Below are 17,225 nucleotides of genomic sequence, written 5' to 3'. Positions count from 1 at the left end.
CTTGTTCAATAAACGGATGTTGCCTGAATCAATCATATAGGTGCTCAGAGCTGCCCTTATGGATGTGGAAACTGAGGCACAGACAAGGGAGTCGGCCCCAGGTGCTGCGCAGCAGGGCATCAGAGAGGTGGGGCCGGACCACTTTTTAATAAAAGTGACTCAGCGGTTGGCGTGGGCTGCGGAATTTCTAAACATCCCCTCACATCCTGAGAGAGCAGGCGACGGAGAGAGCAAGCAGAGGGAAAAAAGGAAGAAAAACAAGAAACTTGGGGGAAAAGAAAGAGGGGGAAGAAACTGAAATTGAAAACAGACACACGCGTCCACCTTCCCCGCCCCCTCGCCCCCCTGCTCCCGGCTGAGCCAATCAGAGGCGGCCCTGCAGCCTTTCCCCCAAAGTAGGGGGAGGGCAGGGAAGCCCACAGTGGTGTGAGCTCCGGGGCTGCCAGCGCCCGCAGTCCCTGCCCATCCCGTCTGGGATCCAGGATCCCTCTGCGAACAAGTTGGAGGCAGAGGGCAGGAGGACTGCACGGAGAGGACCCGGCCCCCCTGACCAGCAGCTGGGGACAGCAGCCTGTGCCCTGCAGCGCAGAGGGCCAGACCCAGGGCGGCCCCTCCTGGCAGCCCTGCTCCTCCAGAAGGATGCTTTGGCAGTGAGGCCACTCCTCACTCACCCCTGCAGCCCCCCACTCCCTCCATCCTCCTGAGGCTCCCAGGGCCTGGAGACTAGGCTGTCTTCCCTGCTCTGCGACCCAGCCGCGGTCCCGTTGGGGAGTCCAGCAAAGTCTTTCTGTTAATGAGAGGTCAGCGAGGAGGACTTCCTGGAGGGGGTGACAGCCCAGAGCTCAGGACTGTGCCCACCCCCGAAGGCATCAGCAGCAAGGTAAGTGCTGGGAGAAGGGGGATCCCCAGCCCCTTGTCCTGTCCCCTTGCTCCAGTCTGTGCCTTCTTGGGTAGGTCAAAAAATGGAAAATATTTTTAACAAAACCAGATGGGAAGAAGCTGGGAGGCTGTGGGCGACGTCAGGGCTGGAGGAGCCAGTTTTCTCTTCTCCTGCTCAGGCTGCTTCTGGGGTGGGTGGCCCAGCCGGTCTCCATAGCCCTGCTGTCCCCTGCTTTTGCCAAATGAACCCCAGAGGTTTCTGGGTGCAGACTGAGGGCCTCCAAAACATAGAACCGCCTGAGAGGGCCGGGGAAAGCTGGCAGGAGCTCGAGAGGGGAGTTGGGAGGCAGCAAGGAGGGTGCACGGAATGGAGATCTAGCAGGGAATAGGGGACTTCAGAGCCATGGCCCCTGTCTCTGGGCCCAAGCCTTGTCCTTAAGAATCTGTCTGGCTCTAGGCCAGTCGGCCGCCAGGCAACCTCTGGGGATTTAAATGGATTTGCAAATTTTCCAGATTCCTAAGATGTCCTTCCAAACCCCCAGTGGCTGGGAAAGTGCGAAGGCAAGGGGGCTGTGGCAGGCCTAGCCTAGCAGTCACAGTCTCACAGTCGGGGCTGTGGGGTTGGGGGCCTGGGATCTGCCGTCAGATGTGGGGGCCCCTCTGGAAAGAAGGGGGAGTTGGTTGCTGGGCCCTTCCCTCTGGACCCAGGCAGCTGCTCAAGCCGCCTCGCTGTCTCCCTCCTTCCGACGCTGCTTTCACTCCATCCTAAAACATGAATCTGATCACGATTCCTTCTTTGAGTCTCCCCTATAGAAAGCCCCAACTCCTAATAGTAGCTGCCACTGATTGACACTTACTGCATGCCAGGACCGTGCGGAGAGCTTTATGAGCATGATCTCACGTAACTCACCAGCAGCTCCAGAGGCAGGGATGGATTTTATGTTGGTTTTACGCGTGAGGTTCACAGCAGCTACAAAACTGTATCACGGTGCTAGTGACTGGCAGAGCTTGGGGAGATAATAAGCTCCCTGCCGCTTTTCTCCAAACTTGGTCCTTGTGTTCCCGCCAGTCAGATCCCAGGGTCTCCTGGAGGAGTATGCACAATCTTGCCTGTGAGAATGCCCTTCCTCATTTTCCGTGAAGGAAAATGGAGGGAATGCCCTACCTCCCCCTCCTCCAGGCAGCCTTCCGGGGTCCTTCCAGTCTTCCAAGTGCTTGCCATGCCCTTTGCCTTGTTGCTTGGCCTTCTCTTCCTGTTTGTGCTCTGTGTGCACATCAGAGATCATTTGGGCCCCAAGTGACCCCATCTTGTTTTCCGTCCCCAACATATGCAGACAGGCAGGCAGTGAAACAGAAAATGTGCTGGCAAAAGGTAGGAGGGGCTCACTGAAGACTTGCTGTTCCCAAATGTGAGACCAGAACCAAGCCCCACCCTTCCCTCAGGTGCCCTTCCAGAACAGCACGCTGTTCCTCCAGACTGCATTTTTCTATGTCAAACAGGGAGGAGTGTCCCTGCCTGTCTGCCATCCCAGAATGCAGGAGGCCTCTAGGGAGATATCTGAGGTCATGCGGTTCTCCCCTGCCTCCTTGCAGCAGGCCCCGGATCCGTAGCCCCAGATCCGTAGTGCTGCTGTGTGGGTCACCGCCATGGAGTGCTTTCATTGTGCCAGGCACAGAGCCGAGACCCCACACACCTTGTCACCCCCACAGCAGCTCTTGGGAATCTATTGCCGTTACCCCTGTGTTGCAGACCAGGAAGCCAAGGCTCAGAGAGGCTATGTGATTTTCCCGGTGTCACATAGTTAGTAGAGTTGGTACTTAGGCCCAAGTCTACTTGAAACCAAAGACTTACGCCCAGGGAGCCCCAGGCCAGAGGCAGGGAGTCTCCATCCTCCCACTGAGGCCGTTCCTGGCTCCAGCACCTTCGGCGGCAGTGAGTTCGGCTTCAGGCTCCGCCTGCACCGGGTCTACCCGGAGCCTGGCTGGGTCCTAAGTGAGGAAGGAGGACCATCTGGCCAGCACCTTCCCTTCAGTGGTGATGGGACAGCCCTCCCTCCTCTGTGGGAAGAGGAGCTGAGATTTGTAATTGCCCCCAGATGTGGGACAGCGGAAAGCCCCGCAGATTCAGAGTCAGGAGACCTGGCGTTTGCCCTGGCTCTACTCAAGTCCGCTATGTTGCCAACTCGGGTCCCCGGATCCTTTTTTTCTGGGCTGTATCCACATCTGGAAGGTGTTGGGCACTGGGGTAAAGAACATCAGGTCTGGGCATCAGAGGGCTGTGTATTATTCCCTAGTTGGCTCCTGCCTGGCTGTGTGACCCTGGGCCAGTGCTCTGTTTCTCTTAGCATCGGCCCCCTCCTCTGTAGGCAGCAGGGAAGCATGTAGTCTCCGTGAGGATAATATTGATAAAGGTGCGTAGTAGATCCTTCTCAGGGCTGGACCCAAAGGTCATTGGCTAAGAGAGGCCCACTGGCCTCCCTCCGTCCTGAACAGGACTCGGCAGTGAAGTGAAGTTAGTCTATGCCTCGCCAAGGGCTATGCCACTGGAAGGGACCAGTCTAAAGGCCTACCTCCCCCTTCCAGGCATGGTCTGGCTCTGAGACCTTCTGGACTGGAGGAGGGCACTTGGGGTTTTTGCTCAGGATGGGCTGTTGAGTGTGGTGGGGAGGGAGGAAGGAATGAGAGGGTCCCTAGACTGCCCTGAAGTGCCTGCCGTACCCATCTTACTTCCCTGCACATGTTTCAGAACCCTGCGGGCAGTGGGCCCTCGGCATGGGGGGACATCTTCCTCCACTGTCTTCCACAGGCCTCCCTGGGGGCCTCCCAGCAGCAGATTTCACAGCCACTCAGCCTGGGAGCAGTGTGGGCAGGGTGAGATGACAGGGACCCGCAATCCCTGAGCACTTTCGTTGTACTTCCCATCCATTACTGTGAAGTTCACTGCTGTCATTCCTTGGGGCTTCAAACAGGCCTGGCGTTCAGAAAGTGCTCAATAAATATTTGCCAAACTAATAGAATCATCACAGCAACCTCCAGGAGTAGATATAAACTCTCTGCTTTACAGATGAGGAAATGCCCAGAGAGGTTAAGTCAGTTGCCCAAGGTCCCACAGCTAGGAAGTAGTAGAGCTGGGTTTTGCATCCGGGTGTTTGTGACTTCAGAGCCCAGGACGAGAAGCTGGGTGGGGCAAGGACCACCCCTGGGGATCCAGCATCAACTCTGAGAATGTGCCTCAGCCCCTCAGAGTTCCAGAGGTGGTCATCAGACCCCGGGACCCATCCTGTGTGACCGTGGGTGAGTCAGTCCTTCTCTGGGCTTCAGTTTTCCCATCAGTAAGACCAGGAGGTTGAACAAGATGATCTCTGAGCTCCTTCCAGGCCTAAAACAATTCCAGGATTCCAAGCCACGCCAGCCCAGATTGGCAGCCACACAAGCCCTGTTGTGTACTCAGGCATCATGCATATTTAACTTCACAATGAAAGGGTTTTTTCTTACCCTTTCTCTACCCTTTACAGAAAGAGGTCAGGATCAATGACCACTAATGGGAAACTGTAACCTGCAATAAAGAGGAGGAACTTTCTACAGTTAGGACAACCCATTCGTTATGCACTCAGTTTCTTGGGGAGCTCCAAGGGCATGTACCTGCAGAGCCCATGGACCCACTTTTCTGGGATACAGAGGAGGGAGGGCCGGGAGATGTGCCTGCTGGAATGTGTATGTGTGGATGCTGTGAGCCTGCCTGTAGGCCCCTTCCAATGCTGATTTTTCAAATCTTGTATGCTCCGGTTTCAAGAGGAAGAAGGGCTTTGGCTGTGTGGTGGACGGATGAATGATGGGTCCAGAGGTGAGAGAATCGTTGTGGGGTACAGGTGGGAGCGGGTGTGTAATTTACACAGTTGTTGCTTCCAGCGTAGGAGCCTTAAGACCCTCCCAAGACTTCAGATCCAGAGCCTGCAGGTAAAGGGCCTCTTGAACCCCCGGACTCCTTGCCCCAAGGAACCATCCTTCCCAGGTGTTTTTTGGGGGTACACTGCCCCCAGCCTAGTGCAGGAAGCTGAAAATCAAAGTGTATTGCTTTAGTTGCATTAATATCCTCTCTTCTCCTTGCTTCAGATCAGGGCTATTTGATGTCTCAGGTGCCTGAAACCTTTCATCTGCCAGAGGTACCAGCTTCTCCGCCCTGTGATAGGAATGATTATCCCTTGGGAAGTGGGGGTAGCAGGGCCAGGGAGTCAGTCCTTGAAGGTCAGAGATGAAAAGGATTCTGGGGGTCACCTGGTTCAACTTCCTTCATGTACGGTTGGAAAACAGGTCCAGAGAACAGGAGGGGTGCACCTCCAGTTGTACGAATGGTCGGTGGTAGTGTGGAGCTGGGGACCCAGCTGAGCACATGCTGTGTCTTCACCATCCATCTCTGCCGTCCGAGGTTCACTCAGTCCCAGTTCTCCCTGGGCTGAGGTCACAGGGCAACGTTTGGGCTGAAGAGGAAATGCCATTTCCATGAGGGGTGGGAACCCTCCGGGGTGGGTTTGTGGACTTGGAGCTCTCACCACATCACTTCTCCATTTTGGCCATGATTTCCTTTTATACAAGTGTTGGGGGAGGCCAAGGGGGCAGCTCAGTGACCCCAAATGTTCCATCTCGCTTTGCCCTTAGCCCTGCCAGGTTTCTGTGGCTGTTTCCAATCCTCATTGCTGCCCTAGTGGCGTTCCCTCCTGGGAAGTAGAACCAGCTGACGGTCAGAGTCTCCGTGCATGAAGCTGAGACTCAGTTGGGCATGGGGGGATTCCAGGGCTAGTCCATAGGGCAGGGCTCAAAGCTGTCAAAGCTGTCACAGCCATAGCTGTGAAGGGAAAGTGGACTATGGACTATTCTGCTCTTACCTCAGTTCCTGGGCTACAGTCAGTCTGCTGAATGGGTAGTGAATAGTGACAAATAAGTGCATGGAGAGATGGATAAACAGACCAGTGGCTGGCAGGCTGGCTGGACACTTGGCCTCCCTGTTAGTCCAGAGAGCAGAAATGATGTTCCATGCCTGAAATTCTTTTTTTTTTTTTTTGTAAAGATTTATTTATTTATTTGTTCAGAGAGAGCGAGAGAGAGAGGCAGAGACACAGGCAGAGGGAGAAGTAGGCTCCATGCAAGGAGCCCTATATGGGACTTGATCCTGGGTCTCCAGGATCACACCCTGGACTGCAGGCGGCGCTAAACCGCTGCACCACTGGGGCTGCCCACACGCCTGAAATTCTTAACAATTTTGTAACCAGGAACCCTGCGTGTCCACTTTGCAGTGGGCCCCACAGATTACATGGCTGGTTCCGCTAGGGAGTTTTAGGCAGGGTTTGAGAAGGTATCGTATTCAAAACTGGCCTCGTTGCCTCCACTGTCCCCATTCGAACCCACACCCTCCCACAGATGCTAACCTGCCCTGTCACTCCCGTTTGAGGACAGGAGCTCCCCCCCCACCCCCATAGTGCTTGGAGTTGGACTCTTATCACTGCCCAGCCAGCAACCAATTCCAGGCCCCCCCCACCACCACCACCACATCCCGCAATCAATGCCCTGAAAGTTGGCTACCTAGCACCTCCGGGACAAAGCCTAAATCTTCACCCAGGACCCTAAGCCTTTCCCAAATTGACCTCCACAATATCTTCCTCATGTCAGATGTGAGCCTTTCCCTACCCCTTTGCTAAAGAGTCCTGATTTCTTTAAAAAAAAAATTTTTTTTTAAAGATCTTATTTATTTATTCATGAGAGACAGAGAGAGAGAGGCAGAGACACAGGCAGAGAGAGAGAAGTAGGCTCCATGCAGGGAGCCCGATGTGGGACTTGATCCTGGGACTCCAGGATCATACCCTGGGCCGAAGGCAGGCGCTAAACTGCTGAGCCACCCAGGGATCCCCAAGAGCCCTGATTTCTGATGTAAAAGTTCTCCCCCTGCTGTTTTCCCAGATGCCCTGGGTTCTCTCTCTCACTTACCACACAGAGCCACGTGGGATAGCCAGGAGTGACCCTTGCCTGGCATCATCTACTGAAGAACCCCACTAAACCCTGGAGGCCCAGCTGGAGGCCACCCTCTCCTCACTGGAATAATCATGTATTCATGACCCCTGCCCTTTACTGAGCACCTATTATGTGACAAGTGCTTTTCATTATCACCACTAACCTTCCCAGCAATGGAAAAGGAAGTTCCTTCTGTCATTTTTCTGGAAACTGGGACTCAGGGAACTTAAAGTCAAACAGGTCACGCAGCTACAAGGTAGGAGGGCTGGCACTTAACTTGGACCTGGATTAAGTGGGTGCACAGCGCAACTGCAGCCCCTGGCCTGGCTGAGCTCCCATGTGCTTTTGGTGCCCTGGGTGGCATCGTGCACAACTTGCTGCCATCAAGGGCCCCCTTTTGCCCTCTAACCTAGCCTGTCCCATCACCACCCTAGAAAGAAAGAGTCACCATCACCTGCCTGTGCCAGCTCCCCAGCCTAGTGAACCCTGAGGTATCAGGGGACAGCTGAGGGCCCGGGCCTGAAGACCAGAAGGGCTGACTCTATAAGGCCATTTGATCCTTTAGGCTGTGGAAGCATCTATTAAGCATCCACTGTATACCTAATTCCATATGAGGAATTTGGAGGCATCTGAAAAAATTGTTAGGTGCATTTCCTCACTTGGGAATCGAGCGAAGGGACTAAGACAAAGGTACAGGAAGGACGTGGTTGCCAGAACCCACTGAACTTGGGTTCGGGTCCTGGGTGGGCCTTTACAACCCTGACTGTGCAGGGAGACACCCCCCCTCTGGCTGAGCCAGCTGCAGCTCCCCGTTCCAGAGGAGCCCCTCTGCAGGGGGCTTTCCCAGCATCTCATCTATCATGGGCCTCCCCTGCAAGCTTGGCCAGGGTGGGGGCCGGGCTGCGCACTCCCTGGCCCGGCCAGAGTGCCGCTCTCCCGTGAGTGAAGGAAGAAGAACGAGGCCACTGACTTGGCACAGGGCTGTGTGCCAGGCCCTGTTCTAAGCATCTTACTTGTATGAACTCATTCAGTGGCCTCCACTGCTCGGGGACGAGCCCCGACTTCCAGATGGGCATGCTGAGGCCCAGAGGAGCCAAGTGACAGTCTGTGGGAGAACGGGGTGTGGGGCCAGAGAGAGGGGTGAGAGGCGGGCGCGGAGAGAGGGAGAGGGAAGTGAAATGTGGGACTTTTTCCCCTCTGGCTCTGTGGCCCCGAGGGCTCTGAGGGGAATCTCAATGCTCCGTTGGCTCCTGTTGGTGGCAGGGCCTCTGTCACCCAGCTCCCTCTCTGCCCGCCCGCGGCCTGGGCTCGGGGCTGGTGGGGGCAGGCCACGTGCTGGTGGGTCAGGACCAACGGCCTGAGGCCTGCCTGCCCCCTGCCCACTTGGCTCTGAGAACCCATTCTATTTGCGGCCCCCACCCCGGCCCAGGGCTGATCCCGGGCTGGCAGCAGCCCCGGGAACAGAAGGTTTGCTTGTCTGCGCCCGCCGCACCCCCCTCCCCAGCCTCGGCCTGGGACCCCTCTCGGGGGCTCCTCTGGCTGCCAGGACCTGGGCTCTCTGTTGCCATGGCACCGGCCGGAGATGAGGCTCTGGGGGGCAGGGGAGGCTGTGCGGGGAGGGCAGTGAGGGATGGTGGAGGCCCGGAACTCTGCAGCTGCCGAGGTGCTGGGGCCCCACCAGGGGCGGGCCTGGAACCCGGCACAGCCGGCCACACACCTACCCTGCCTGCCTGGGTGCTGCATCTCTGAGGCGCTCGGGGACAGGCCACTGTGTGGGCATGGCCCCTGCCAGCCCCAGGCTGTCCTCAGCAAGGACTCCTCTCCTCAACCGTGTGCTCACCCTCTGGCTCTGCAGTGAAGTTGCAGGAAAGTTCTGAGCTCCATCCCTAGCTTGGCTTTACCTTACTGGGTGAGCTGGGGCAGGCCCCTTGCTCACTCTGCACCTCAGTAAGGGAAGGATAGGACCCTGACCTCAGGATCCTCCAGTCCTTGAGAGCCTGGATTCTGTATGGACCCCATTAGGGTAAACTTATTTGGTACCGTTTCCTTGTGGACAGACCTGTTTCTGGGCTGGAGACATACAGTCGATCGTGACGGTTAAGAATACACGTTTGGAGGGACTTCTGGGTAGCTCAGCGGTTGACTGTCTGCCTTCAGCTCAGGTTGTGATCCCAGGGTCCTGGGATTGAGTCCCAGATCGGGATCCCTACAGGGAGCCTGCTTCTCCCTCTGCCCATGTCTCTGCCTCTCTCTCTGTCTCCAATGAATAAAAAAAAAAAAAAAAAAAAAAAAGGATGCAGGTTTGGAGTCAGAGGAGCCTGAGTTTGCATCCCAGCTTCATGGCTTACCGGCTGTGTTGCCTTGGACAAGCTACCAGACCTCTCCGAGACTCAGTTTCCTCCTCATGAAAGGGAAATCACGATTGTAACCCCCTCACAGGATTGTTGTGAGGACAAAACAAAATCCCCAGTGTAACGAAAATTTTTAATAGCCTGAGCCTTGAGGATCCTGAGCCATCCAAGAATGGAGTGGGTTCCGGATGAGGTGGTGAGACCCTGGCCACGGGAGGTGTGCTGCTGTGGACCGAAAGCCCCTTGGTTGGCAGAGCGGGAGGGGCAGACTGAGCAGGGAGTAGATAGATGTGACCCCTCCTGGCCCCACCGTCGCACTCCTGGCCCCACAGTCGCAGGGCTCTATGAAAGACGTGACGCCCGTCCTGTTCTTCAGCTTCAGACTCAGCCCAGTACAAGGAAAGCAGGATGGAAAAAAAAAAAAAAAGGGAAAGCAGGATGGATGGGACAGGTCAAGATGCCGAGGGGAAGGAGCGGGGCAGGTGGCTCACAGGCTCAGCCTGTGCTATGTACCAGGCAAGGAGGCCGTCAGGTGGCGCGGAGCCAGTGTGCTCTGGGGTCGGTCTGCTGGGGACTGGGCACTGGCTTCACCCCTGACAAAGCTCCATTGACCTCAGGCAAATGATCCAAGCACTCTGTGCCTTGCTCTCCTCATCTGTGAAATGGGACGGCTACACAGAGGGGTCACAGACTGTCCCAAAGTCATTCACATAAATGGCTTAGCCCAGGTATCGAGTGGCACCAACTAAATCAAAGATAGCTATTGAAATTCCTGCTGTTTGCAAGGCCTGCTAGCGCCTTGTTCCATTCTGCCGGGGCTCTAGGAGGTCAAGATGGGATCCAGAGGACTCTCGTCCTAGGGTCCACGGGGCCTGTGCAGAACCAGGCCTTCGGCCCTGGGGTGGAGGTGCCCTGGGAGTGGAGGTGGGCAGCCACGGGATGGACTGGTTGAACGAGCAGGGAGGCCAGCGAGGCGCCGGAGAAGGCAGGAAGTGTTTGCTCGGCAGGAGCACGCAGCGGGCCTCCCTCCCTCCCTGACCTCCTTCTCAGGACGGTTCCCAGCCTGTGTGGGGACCCAGGCCCCCTCCCCTGGGCCCCCAGTGGCCGTGAGGCACACACTGAGTGCTTTCCCACGAGCTGTTCCAAGTAACTGGGCCCGCGTTGTCCCCCACCCCCAAGCACACACACTCTGGCGGGTGAGGGGGTGTGTGGCAAGAGGAGGGGGGGCTCCGGCGGTGGGGGGAATCAGTCCGTTCTTTATCAGCCTGGCTCTGATCCAGACAGATGTTTCGTTTTATTTTGAACTTCCAGAAAATAGGTCATTTCTTTCCATTGTGTCCCTGGGGAGGCCTCCTGGGGAGAAAAGCACAGAGTGAGTGACGAGTGTGGGGGCCTTGCTTGGGCCCTGGGGAGCTGGGAAGGCAGCAACCTCCTGTCCCCAGGCACGATGAGCTGTCGCCAGGGCCAGGGCACCAAGTTTCTTAAAGGCTGAGCTAAGAAGCCAGCCACTTCCTGGGGGTGACGGAGAGAGATCCGCGGAGGGGCCAGGGAAGGACATGATCAGAGAGGTATTTCAGAAAGGTTCCTTGGGCTGCGGTGTGAGAAGAGGCAGGAGGGGACACATCAGAGGTGAGGAGACAGAAGGAGGGCGGTGTAGTAGGACAGCCAGAGGCCACCAAACTGGTGCCGGGGGCGGGGCGGGGGGGGACAGGGGTAGGGGGATCAGAATGCCACCCATGGAATTGGCACTGTTATTCTCCTCACCTGGACTTCCAGAACAGCTAGAGCCCATGCCAGGCCCCAACTTAGTGGATTTCTTCTGCTTGGTTTGGGGGAGTTCATAGGTCCCTGGACGCATGAAGGCCCTGCGGCTCTAGAGGAGCATGGCAGAGGGGAAGGCCGGGAGCACCAAGCTGCGTCGCTGTGTGATTGGGCCAGGTTGCTCTCTCTCTCTGGCCTTGATGTTATCCTCAGGCTTGCAGGGAGATTCACTGTGCTGGAGGGGGAGTGCTGAGCCTTCACCAACAGATAGAAGTGGGGCTTTGGATTGAGGGTGGCAGGCAGGAGCCCCACAGCCTTGGCCCCTTCCCAGGCTTCCACCCCTTCTACCCAATGGACCCTGCGGTCCTCCCTGGCTCCCAGGATGAAGTCCCCCCCCGCCCCCCATGCTGTAAGAGCGCACCTACATCTCAGTCCACTTGGAGTAAGGCCACATGGGCCACATGGGCCACACGGGCCACACTCTGCCAGGTCCAGTCAGAGTGGCCCTCACTCATGTGCTCTCCCAGCTGCTGGAGGGAGGACTCAGTCCCTGGCTCCAGATGCTTCTTGCCCCCACACACTCCCAGGCCTAAAGCTGGCTGCCTTCTCTGAGCTGAGTCATGACATCCAGGCCGGGGGCCCCTCCCTGGCCCCCACCCCCACCCCAGCATTCCAACTCTGCACAGCCGTCTTCCTTCTGGAGCAGGGTCCTGAGAGCCACAGCAGGGCGGCCCTGGAAGTGCATCCAGGACAGCCCCATGCACCCCATGTACAGATGGGAAGACCAAGGCTCAGAAAGGGACACAACTGCACTGTAGATGGGTGATAGAGCTGGGGCTGGAACCCACACCCCCTAATTCCCAGCTAGGGATCTGCTCCAGTTTGTCCCAGGGGACGCCAAGGGTGGGGGGGAGAGAGAAGTGTGCGGAAGAGAGGAAGAGGCCACCAGCAGGACACTTGAGTCCGTGTCCCACTTCTGTCTGCAAGAGGAGCCACTTCCTCTTGGTCTCAGTCCCGGTTCCCTGTCTGGGAGGGGCAGGACAGGGAAAGTGACTTTGATATGGAGGTTTACGTATGGCAGGGCAGGGGGCATTCTGTGGGAACAGAGTAGGCAGTGGATGTGGTCTGAACACTGGGTCTTGAGCCACCAGCCCCACATCGGAGCTGGGACTGGAGCCAGGGCTGCCCGGTCAGTTGAGCATCAGTGTCCCGCTGGCCACCTCAGCCTGAGGTCAGAACATTGGCACCTGTCCCAGGTTTTCTCTTGGCCTCAGTTTTCCTGCCTGTACAATGGACACAGGAAGAAGGTTGGATTGGATAGATGATCCCTAAGGGCTGTGGAGCGCTGCTATTCCCGGACTCTAACCCGGTGACTCCACAGCTAAGCCTCCTCCTCCCTCTGGCATCTCGTTTATTCGGGGCATCCCTGGCCAGAGAGCCCCACTCCTCCTCCTTGCAGCAGGGCTTCCTCCCAGCTCCCCTCAAGGCTACTTCTGCCCAGCCTGTTCCCTGCCTCCGGATGGAAGGTCCCTCTGTCCATTCAGGTACCCACAGCCCCTCCAAACCCTAAAGTAGCTCAGTGGCAGCTCTCAATCCTGCCCCTTCCCTTGTCCTTATCTCAGAAAATGACATTGTGTCCCAACACACACACACACACACACACACACACACACACACACACACATGCTCCTGCCCCCCCTCCCCCTGGTATTCCACATCACAAACAGAGGAGTGGGGGCTCACGTAAGCTACCTCTCACTCTGGCCCCCCAGCATCCATCACCAAGTCCCATCTCCTCTCAGCTAAACACAACTCAGTGCCATCTGTCTCTGTCACCCCCTACCACCCTCTCCCCAACCCAGACTGAGAAGGTGGTGGCACAGGCTAGCATAGAGTACTCTGTGCCCATTCGGTCTCTACTCTGCATTCCTAGGCAAGTTCCCTAAGTGCTAGCTGCCTTAGCTTCCTCATCTAAAACAGGACTGATCCTTGTATCTAGCTCACAGAGTTGGCTGAGGAGCGAGAAAGTCGCTCCACATCAAGTGCTCAGAGCAGCACCTGGTACAGTAAATGTACGACACGCACTGGCCTGTGTTAGGTGTTGTGGATGTGTGTTCAGGTGTGTTGGGGCCCATATGCACGCACTCTTTGCGTACTGCATGTGCACAGCTTTGCTTGGGTGGGGTGCGCATGTGATTTGCGGCGCGTGTGCACCCCTCCCATGGGTGTGTGGGAGAGCAAGCAGTCAGCAGTCTATGCTGTGTGCACGTGTGCTGCCATGTGTGCTGGGCACGGTGGGGGGGAGCTGTGTGCACGTGGGTTTTGTGTGGGCATGCACATGTGCAGTGCCTGCGTGAGGGCTCAGCACACACATGGCCTATTGCACACGGATGTGTTTCCGAGCAGCGTGAGAGTGAGCGCGTAGGCAGGGGGTCTGTGGTGTGTGTGCACATGCTCACCGTGTGCAAGCCTCCCGCACTGGCAGCCGTGGAGGCCCGCCTTCCTGGCCTCCCTGTGTCGTGGGAGTCTCGGGACCCCGAGGGAGGGAAGCTGCTGCTGGCGGATGTGGCCAAGAGGGACTGGATTTATTTAGATTAAGGTGGTGGGAAAGCAGTGGAGGCTCATATGAGCTGGAAAGACAGAAGGCTGGGCTCCGAATGATTCCCCAAGCATGCCTGCTCCCCTGGACTTGGGGTGCATGTTCTACTCCCCCAAGGGGGTCCTTCTGATTCACTGTGACGAGTGGGTCCATCTTTGGACCTCTGTCCCTGCAACCTGGCCAAAATAAGAGGAATCATGAGGTCTTCCTGGCACTCAGCACTCTCCCTGAGAGTCCTCTCCCTCCCTCTGCTTCAGGGACCTCCCCAGGCAGGAGAGTATGGTGCCTGCTTCCTGACTGTGATGTCCACCTTGTCCCAGGTGACTCCTCCCTGGAGTGTAGCCCTTCTCCTGAAAGGGGGAAGTTGTCAGAGGCAAACCCCCAACCTCTGAATTAGTGGCTTGGGCCTTTCCGGGGTTGGCCGGCACCGCAGTAGCTTCTGAGAAGCATGGAGGTCCATAAAGCATTGGGTAGATAACTGAGGGTATCAAGGGGTCATCTAAGATAGCCCGGGAGGTTGGGTGTCCCCAAACTCTACTCTCATTCTTCCTAGTCCCCCTGTTGTCTATGCCACCCTTCCTCTTGCCACTTCCTTGGGTTCTATATCACTGGTTTATTTGTCTCAAAGTCTCCTGAAAGATTGCCTAACTCCTAATTGTAGAGGTGGGAAATAGGAGGCCCAGAGAGGGAAACAATTCTTCAAAGTCCACACAGCATGTCTGTGACCAAATGGTGGGGGAAATTCAATTGATGGAATGAGATGGGCTATGGATTCTCACATGACCCCAAGCCTCAGTGATGTAGCCCCCTCCTTCTTTTTTCTTTCTTTTTTTAAAGATTTTATTTATTTGTTCATGAGAGACAGAGAGAGAGGCAGAGACACAGGCAGAGGGAGAAGCAGTTTCCATGCAAGGAGCCCACCGTGGGACTAGATCCTGGGACCCCGGGATCACCCCCTGAGCTGAAAGGCAGACGCTCAACCGCTAGGCCACCCAGGCATCCCTGGCCCCCTCCTTCTCATTGGCCCTCACTTCCCATAAACCACCCCAGCAGGAATAACAGTGACCAGAACCTTCCCTCTGGCCACAGAAGTTTTAGAACAGGTGTAGCTCTTTGAGTTGCCCCATCCAAACCTCTCCCTGTATTCATGGGTGGAAACTGAGTCCCAGAGAAGGCGGGAGGCTTGCTGAATCTCACGGTGAGTCTGAGGCCCTGTTGACCAGAGCCCAAATGCTCATTTCCTAGAGAGAGAAGTCAGCCCAACATCCCTGGGTCATCCACACTCACCCTGAGCCCTTCTGCCCAGCCTATCCTCCCTAGCCTGATTATGCCCCTTCTCTGTGCGGCTAGGCCATGATTCTGTCCCTCTCTGGTCTGCTGCCTATTCAAGAAGGCCCCTCCTTGCTCAGTCTGAGACTCTGAGCTCCCCCCAGCTCCAGGCCCAGCGGGAAAGGAGCCAGGGTCAGGGGGAGCTGGGGGCCCAGCCCGCAAGGCCCAGCCTTCCAGAGCCAGGCCAGCCCTGGTTGCAGTGACCTCCCATCTCCAGGCCAGCCGACCAAATTCCTCCTTTAGAATAATAAACAGTGTGGCCAGCCAGGGAGGCTGGGAGGGGAGGGGCAGGGAGGCTGAAATGACCCCCTCCCCCAGCCTGGGTTGCTAATGATTTTCTTTGGCTGAGATCTCAGGCAGGAAGAGGGGAGCCAGAGGGGCACCCACCGAGGGGCAGACGGGCCTCTGTGGGGGCCGCTGGCTCTGCAGCAGTGGCCCTGCTCCCTCCTACTGGCAGAACACTGGCATCCAGCTGGAGGGGCTGGGGCGGAGGGATGGGAGTAGGGATGCTGGGGAGGGACTGGGCTTCGTGTCTGGAACAGTTGAAAGAGAGGAGAGGGGAGGAATGAGGAGACCCTCAGGCAGGCCCGTCCAAAGGGACTGGGAGAAGGAAGAAGGGCAGAGCAGAGTGGCTCAGAGAGCTTCTGGGGGTGCTGGGCAGAGCTGAGCGTGGGGCCCAGCCGCATGTAAAAATGCGGCCCTGTACTGGGACACTCTCCATCATCCCATTTTGAGAACTGGAGACTGAGGACGCACACGGAGCCAGGGCACAGGAGGCAGCGCCGCTGGGGCTCAGGCCCCAGAGCCCAGCCCGGGACTGGAAAGTAAAGGGCCCGGAGGGGGCGTGGCGTGGGCGACCTGGGCGGGGCCCGAGGGGCGGGGCCTGAAGTGCAAAGACGGCGCACCTGGAGGCTCCGGGTGCCCGGTCACGTGGCCGCTCCCCAGGGTTCTTGCTCGGCGACCCCGGCCCACTCCTGGCCTCCTTCCTATCCGGCTGCGGCCAGACCCTTGCAAGCCTGGCTCTTGGCTGGGGTCCTCGGCGGGGCTGCCAAGGGCAGGGACGGAGCAGAGAGCCTCCCAATTCAGGCTGTCTCTCTGGTCCCCGCGCCCTGCTCCTGCTGCCTCCTTCACTGTGCGCTTTCTCCTTCTCCGTCTCTGTCTGTCTCTCTCGGCCTGGCCTCTATCATTCCAGGTCTCTTGGTCTCCGGCTTCGACAAGCTCTGCTGTGTCAGCCTGCGCAGACTTCTTTCCCCTCCAGAGCCTTGGTTTCCCTGTCTGGATAGTGAAGGTGGGGGGCTTGGATTCAGTAGTCAGTCTCGAAGGACCCTTGAAGCCTTGCCCAGCGGTGGGGCCTCCCCTGGGCCCAACCCCTGGCCCCTCTCCCCTAGGCCTCCTTGTGCGGTTTGGGGCCCGGCAAAGGGGGCCCAGGCATGGGGCTGCCCACCCCCAACCCCCACATTCCGCAGTCCTGACTCCCCCGCTTCCCTTCCCACAGCCGCCTCCACTTCCTGTTGTGCTTTTAGAGCCTGTGGGAGTTCTCTGGGTTCTGGCTTACCCCCTTCCTGCTCCCCCAGGCCTTTCATCACGCTTTCCCAAATATTTGTCCTGGCAGATAAGAGCCTGGTATTGGAACTGTCACTCGGAGGACTGGCTGTTGGAGCTGGCGGGCCCCTGGACACTATCCAGCCCAAGTCCCCCACTCCCACTGTACATACACAGAAACTAAGGCCCAGAGTGGCCTGGGTTCACCCAAGGCTACTAGAGAGGTAGAGCCAGAGCCAAAGTAGGGTCTAGACACCCTGAGGCTGAGCCCAGTGCAGGGGGAGGGGACTCTTGGGCATGAGTGCCCTGTTGACCATGAGACATGAGTGGCTTTTGACTTTAGTGCCACGGACATGGAGGTTGGGTAGTCTGGGCTTACGTTCATTCTGCAGGACTCAGGTGCTAAGTCAGATTTCACAATGACTCTGCCCACCCTGAGCCCTGACCCCTGTTTAACTCTGCAGGACACCATGCAGGTTCCAAGCACCATGCCAGCTCCTGTCCTCAAAGGTAGGTACATTGTGGTTTCCAAGTGTCATGCCCTCTTCTGTTTTCAAAGGGGTGGGGGTGGGGAGGTCCCTCTGGAGCTGGCAGGGGCAGTACATGTTAGCACGGGGGGGGGAGAGGGGGGGACTGGGAGCCCAGGGGTGCTGCTGCTGTGCTCTTGAGCTTACATTTCCTGCCTTTCCAGTGGACGCTCAGTGAAGGCCTTCTTCAACTGTTCACTCGGCTCAGAAATCTGGCTGGACTCCTGCTTGTCC

The 17,225-nt window shown here is 57.3% G+C and overlaps 1 protein-coding gene across 2 annotated transcripts in view; it reads left to right on the top strand.

Annotated features, from left to right (window-relative positions):
• Window positions 1–411: 411 nt before the first annotated feature.
• Window positions 412–17,225, top strand: part of PDGFRB (platelet derived growth factor receptor beta) — a 38,004-nt gene continuing 21,190 nt past the window's right edge. The window contains exons 1-2 of one of the 2 annotated variants that reach the window (XM_041748023.1): window positions 412–880; window positions 16,929–16,974. In XM_041748023.1, the coding sequence (XP_041603957.1) occupies window positions 794–880; window positions 16,929–16,974 (133 nt within the window). In that variant the 5' untranslated portion in view covers window positions 412–793. Of the gene's footprint in view, window positions 881–10,485; window positions 10,863–16,928; window positions 16,975–17,225 lie in introns of those variants that run through there. The other variant, XM_041748024.1, reaches the window with a different exon arrangement.

The sequence above is a fragment of the Vulpes lagopus genome, chromosome 3, assembly GCF_018345385.1.
Source record: "Vulpes lagopus strain Blue_001 chromosome 3, ASM1834538v1, whole genome shotgun sequence".
Taxonomy (NCBI): Eukaryota; Metazoa; Chordata; class Mammalia; order Carnivora; family Canidae; genus Vulpes; species Vulpes lagopus.
This window is presented reverse-complemented; position numbering and strand designations above follow the sequence as displayed.